We start from the raw sequence: 6000 nt of genomic DNA, 5'->3' as shown, positions 1-6000 counted from the left end.
GTGCGTCCGATACGTAAAGATGGCGGCGCCCATGTAGAATGGGCGCCGCCATCTTGTACGGACGGAGTCCGTACTAGGCCATGGGGCGTCTAAAAGAGACGCCCCTTTTTTAAAATGGGACGTCCGGAGGACGTCCCAAATGGCAATGTAGAAAGCCCCTGTAACAGGCCTTAGAGTTGCAATAAGCTGCAAGGGCCATTTATTCCAATCCTGTGCCATATAGCACTCCTGAAAGATGTCCGTTCAACCTCTGTTTAAAGATCTCCCAAGATGGAGAGTCTACCACCCTCTAAGGCAGTCTAAGTTGACTTGATGACGACTAACAATTAACAACTGCTAGTGTTCTTAATATCATTTACCACAGGGTTTCTCTGTATAAGGCATAAGGTTGGATTGGAGAAGTCTTTAGGCTCCTGTCCTTAAGGAACAATGCATCATTAATTCACTGTGCTTGTTAATACAACACACCCATGATGCTACCACAGAAAGCCAAGCATTTGCCGTGAGCAACTATGTGGCTTCCTTGTAACTACAGTCACTACTCTCAATAGTTAAGAATCAGAGATTTTATCAAGGACTGGAACCAGGGCTGTAACTACTGAGGTCATTGCCCTGCAAATAAAAATTCTATCCTCCAATGAAATATTCCTTTAGCCATCAAATTTCTAGTATTGCAGAGAATGAGACTCTGCAAATTATTCATACTTAGAACTCTTATATTTGCTGTGTTTGCATTCCTTGATAACTCTTTCCAAATGCTCAAGTTATTACAATGGAGCTGAAAGCCGAGAGAATGACCAGGGTGGGGGAGACTGTTCTAAGTCCAGAACTTGCAAATGGTAACTTTTTTTTTATCTAGAATTTCATGCTGGATGGATGATTCTGGGAGATATACTATAATCCAAAAGACAATTTTTTCCAATTCTTGCCTTGTCCTCCCCATGCGACATTGGCATTAGCATGCATTCTCCGATATTGCTGTCAGCATTCTCATTCTGTAAATTTGTCCCAACTTTATAGGTTAGAAGCAACATTTCAATAATAAAATTCTTCTTTCTTGATCAATGCCTAAGAGAAGTATTTTCACAGTTTGCCATTGTGTAACAGGCAGCATCTAGCTATGCAGTATGACCTAAAGCATTTCTACATACTGTAAACTTTCTGTCTAGAGAGATCATAGGCAGTGAATGCTATAGCATTAGTTCTGCACTGATGGGTGTATTCTTCCCTTGGCAAAGTATTAGGTAAGTATCTTGGATTTATCATTTTGCTTCTTTCCCTTGCACAGTGAATTTCCCCAGTGGTTTACCTGACAAACAATCCTTTCAAAGTGAAGGAAAACTGGCAAATCCATTAATCAAAGTGTAGCCAAGCTTTGACTTACAGAAAAACCTTAAGGCCCAACAAGTCTGATTTGCATTTCCTTCTTTTGATAGAAAACACCACAGTACTTTACACAAGCAGAACAGCCCAGAAGAACTTGCCAGGCAGATAGTTGGCTATGCAAAATGTTTTGGAAGGGTCGACACAGGCATTTACGTGCACGGGCAGTCATAGATTTTTTTTTATTTATCGGTGGGCAAAAAGTTATTTTCTTTTGCTTTCCCCCCACATGTTTCCCCCTAACAACTTGCATGAAAATGGCATACAACATAGGACTTTATCACATGGGGGAAAATGAGGGGTTTAAAAAGCATTTTCCTAGGATATTTGCACGATCACAGAAAATATTTTCCCACACATCATGATTAAAGAGGACTTATCCTAGGAAGGACCAGGAATGCTCCAGCAACAAATCATTCACTGGCTCTCCTGAGAGCATATGACTTTCCCAAGGCCACCCAGTGAGTTTCCATGGCCAAGCTGGGAATCAAACCCTGTTCTCCTGTGTCATGGTCCAACACACAAACCACAATGCTATGCTGGTACAGTTATACCAGATGATGACATGTTACTCCCAGGATTCAAGACATGCATACCCCAATATACAAGCATGTAGTACTACCTTATTGGAGGCAAGAACCATGAAAAAGTCAATGTACTTTGAAACTTTGCCTTCACTTGAGCCGTGAGCCAATACGAAAAACAGTGGTAGCAGAGAGCAGTGTTGATAATAATGTATCACAGAGTGCCACCTAGGTAAAGGCAGGCTTAGGAAGTGGAGGGAACCAGATGTCACAGAGATAGAGGCAGTAGACAGCTCTCCAGAGCTAAACTACTTTGGACTACAAGACACATGGTAGCTAATGAATGCTGTAGTACTGTTAGGACACATAGAACAAGTTATATATTTTAACAATTGTACACAGATACCAAAATATTACCATCTACTGATTATTTTCAATGGCTGTTGAAAATGTGGTTTGTCTGTATCTGAATATCCTTCTATAAAGATGCAAGGCTTTATCACTCAATTAAGGCAAACACTCCCCAGCATGCAACAATTCAGTCCTCATATTGGAACATTTCATTGCTCCCAAAGCACAGAGGGTGGCTTTCCTCTTTCGTTTCCTTACTCCAGTCTGGATGCAGTAGAGCTGGCCCTCATCCTTTGGACACTGGTATGGAAGCAAGCAAGTACATCGTAATTCTTTTTCTGTGAACAGGAAACAATATTGGCTGTAAACCTAGGTTTGTTTGTTTTTGTTTCTATGAACAAGACTTAGGGTGAGAAGCAAGCCCTATGATGACTTCCTGAAAGAGCTAGATATATTTAGCATGGAGAGAAGATTTAGTGAAGACATGATATTGGTCTTCAAATATCTGAAGAAATGTCACACAAAAGCTGGAGCAGATTTAGAATAGGAATGTAGGAAGCTCATCCACAGTGCCTCAGGGCTTCTAGTAGGACTCTTGCCTAACCCTATTTGGAGATCTAGGCGGGTTACAGACCGCCCATTTGGGGCGGGCTGTACCTGCCCCTTTCCCCGGTGTATCGGGGCCTCAGTTGTTAGAACGGCAGCCGCTGAGGCCCCGATTCGCCGCTTTTCAGGCTGCAGGGAAGCGGCAGGAGAAAGGGGCTGCTTGGCCCTTTTCTCCCTTGCTTCACTGGGCGCAGCTGTCTGAAGGCTCCACCCAGCGACGCAAAGTGGCACCGCAAACCAGGAAGGAGCTCCGAAATGGAGCTCTTTCCTGGTCCGCGCAAAGGGCGCACTAGGCGCCTTGGCGCGGAGCGAGGATGTCACATCCGCACTGCCCCGTATAGAGGCGGTGCGGCCGTGACGTCCTCATGGTGGCGGCCGTCTGGAATTTTTTACACACGGAGCGCGTATTAGGGTTAGGGAGGTGTGGAAGCACCGCACCTCCCTAACCCTAGTATGCACTCCGCACGTACTTTAATGGCGGTGTGTAACCCGCCCTAGTTCATTACCTGGTCTGATGTCAGAAGGGTTGGCTCTGGTTAATTCTTCAGTTGGAGACCATGAAAGAATAAACCCAGGTTTTAGCTAAACATTAGTAGATATATCATTATGGTGAGTGCTGGTTATCAATGATACAAACAGCCTTGGAACTGAGATGGGCTCTACAGAAGCATGCTATGATCCATATGCTCCACAGGAAAGAGTTATAGTTTGGTAGAAGAGAAAGTGCATGAGAGTAGGAATCAGGTACACTTTATACTTTATTTCTTTAGTTGAGTAGCAACCTCTTCAGGCCTGACCCCTCCCCCCCACCTGATGGAAATGTCATTCACCCATGTGCCAGTCATCAGCAGAATGGATCTCCTTCTCCCCATGCAGTTGATGCCTGGTAAAGTAGGTTGAGAGGGGAGTTACAATTGTGGCAATAGCGTCGCAGTCGTGATGTAGGACAGGGGTAGGCAACCTGCGGCCCACGGGCCGGATGCGGCCCAGCGAGGCCTTGGGACCGGCCCCAGCCCAGTCCTGCCGCCAATTGCCGCCAGGTCCTTTGGGGGGCAATTGTCTATAGAAGCCTCAGAAACATGCATTTATATTAACATTTTTAAAAAAATCAGCAATTTTTTTCACATGTCCTCCATTTTTTTTTTTAAAAAAGTGTCTTTCATTTGAAAATTTTGTCCTACATTTGTCCTGGTTTATTTATATATTTATTTGTTTTAAAAAAATTTAATTATTTATTTTTTGGCTTCGGTCCCCCAATTGTCTGAGGGACAGCAACCCGGCCCCCGGCTCAAAAAGGCTGTCTACCCCTGATATAGGAGATTATTACACCTGACTTTTAAACTGCAATTGTAGGCTTGATACAGACTGATGCAAAGTGCCAGCCTGGGGCCAATTTTAGGGCTTGGAAGAGTAGAGCGTCTGCTCCCGAGCTATACTGCACCATAATGGCTCGCGTCCATCCATATGGGGCTCACCATGGTGATGTACTTGCAACGCTGCATCCAAACTGTGTGGTGCCACTTGGATGTCATTGTTGCACGTGAGGGTGCCAATGGTGCCTGGCATGCACCCTAAAAAGAACCCGATGGGAGCTGGTTCTTTTTAGGGCTCCTGAGGCTGCGCCGTTGGGTTGTTGTGGCTTCAGTATGGAGCAGAAAGGGGTGGCGTCTCGGTGCTCCTTTATCCCCATCTATATCTCCCTATAGACATAAAACAACACCTTCAAAAATACAATGGACCCTTGGTATCCACTGGGGATTGGTTCCAGTATCCTATGTGGATACCAAAATCTGTGAATGTTCAGGTCACATTAAATACAATGGCATAATAAAATGGCGTCCCTTATATAAAATGGCAAAATCAAGATTTGCTTTTTGGAATTTATATATTTTAAAAATATTTTCAAGCCATGGATGATTGAATCAGTGGATACAGAATCCATGGATAAGGAGGTCTGACTGTACTTATCACTTGACGTCACCTCTGACCCATAGCTGCTGTGTCTCCCAAGTGTGTGAGGGAATCAGTTTTCATTAATGGGGAAAATATATGTGAAATGTAGCTGTTGCGGCAGTTCCAATAATGGCAGTCACATGGTATCACAATGTCCTCTTCCCTTGTCCCTCTTCTTACTCGCTATTCCCAAGCAGCCTGATTGCCTTTATTTTTTGTTTATTTCTTTTCCTATTTTTTAAAACTTAAATCGTATTAGCATAACTCTGGCATTGTGTTAAAAAAATTTTTTTAAATCTAAATCCTGAAAGAAATACTGGGTGGTTCTAATGGTAGTATCTCAAATGCGATAAAACCACTTTGTTAATGGAGAGGCAATAGGTATGTGTGATAGACATTTTAGCTTTTATTAATCAATTAATTGTCCCTCTCCAACAATCATTTCAACCTTTTCAACAATTATACTAATGTATGAGGAAGAGAGTCATGTTGGATCAAATCCAAGATGAAGACAAAGAAGTGGAAGAAGAGAAGATGGAATGATTATAGAATAAGACGCATATTAGAACAAATCTAAGCATTATCTTGTCCAGCATTCTGTTCATTCAGTGGTCATTCAGATGCCTGTGAGATATTGTTTTGTAAGAAAAACACAGACATTTTAGTAATCTCTTCCATTTTGATAGGAAGTTACTTGAGAGAAGTACTGCCAGCAGGGCTCTTATTAGAGCTGCCAAGCCTTGAAGCAGTCCAATTCAAACAATAGATTTCAGAGTAAAGCATTGTCCTGGCCCTATCAAATGGCAAAGTTTGGGGGCTGCTACAGAGACAAGGTGCTGGCAGGTGGAAAGAAAAACTCAGGTGTTGGAAATCAGGTCTGTGTGCCATGTGACACATACACATATAACAGATGATGCTTTCCCACTACTGGTATTAAAGTAAGATTGAATTATCACTTCTGCTGCATACCCTCTGACTGTTCCAAATTAGAAAGAACAGTCATGATTAGCTCTCTGTTGTCCCACTTTTAACACTGATTTAAAAATATCCCCGTTTTCCTCTCCTAATCTCACTTTCCTCTTTTGTCCTTGGCTTACTTTAATGGCTGCAAACTGAGTCAAAGAGCAAAAGCAGTTTGCACTCCATCAACTCACTGCAGGGAGAGAAAATGGCAGAATCTTGT

At 43.0% G+C, this 6000-nt stretch overlaps 1 protein-coding gene across 4 annotated transcripts in view; it reads right to left on the bottom strand.

Annotated features, from left to right (window-relative positions):
• The window catches only part of LOC121921100 (complement component C6-like), a 56137-nt gene that overhangs the window by 15145 nt on the left and 34992 nt on the right, over positions 1 to 6000 (bottom strand). For 2 of the 4 annotated variants that reach the window (XM_042448638.1, XM_042448637.1), the window contains one exon: positions 1790 to 2596. The exons of 1 other annotated variant lie outside the window; for it this stretch is intronic. In XM_042448638.1, the coding sequence (XP_042304572.1) occupies positions 2415 to 2596 (182 nt within the window). In that variant the 3' untranslated portion in view covers positions 1790 to 2414. Of the gene's footprint in view, positions 1 to 1789; positions 2597 to 4150; positions 4565 to 6000 lie in introns of those variants that run through there. One more of the 4 variants, XM_042448640.1, reaches the window with a different exon arrangement.

Source organism: Sceloporus undulatus, chromosome 2, assembly GCF_019175285.1.
Source record: "Sceloporus undulatus isolate JIND9_A2432 ecotype Alabama chromosome 2, SceUnd_v1.1, whole genome shotgun sequence".
In the NCBI taxonomy this organism is placed as follows: Eukaryota; Metazoa; Chordata; class Lepidosauria; order Squamata; family Phrynosomatidae; genus Sceloporus; species Sceloporus undulatus.
This window is presented reverse-complemented; position numbering and strand designations above follow the sequence as displayed.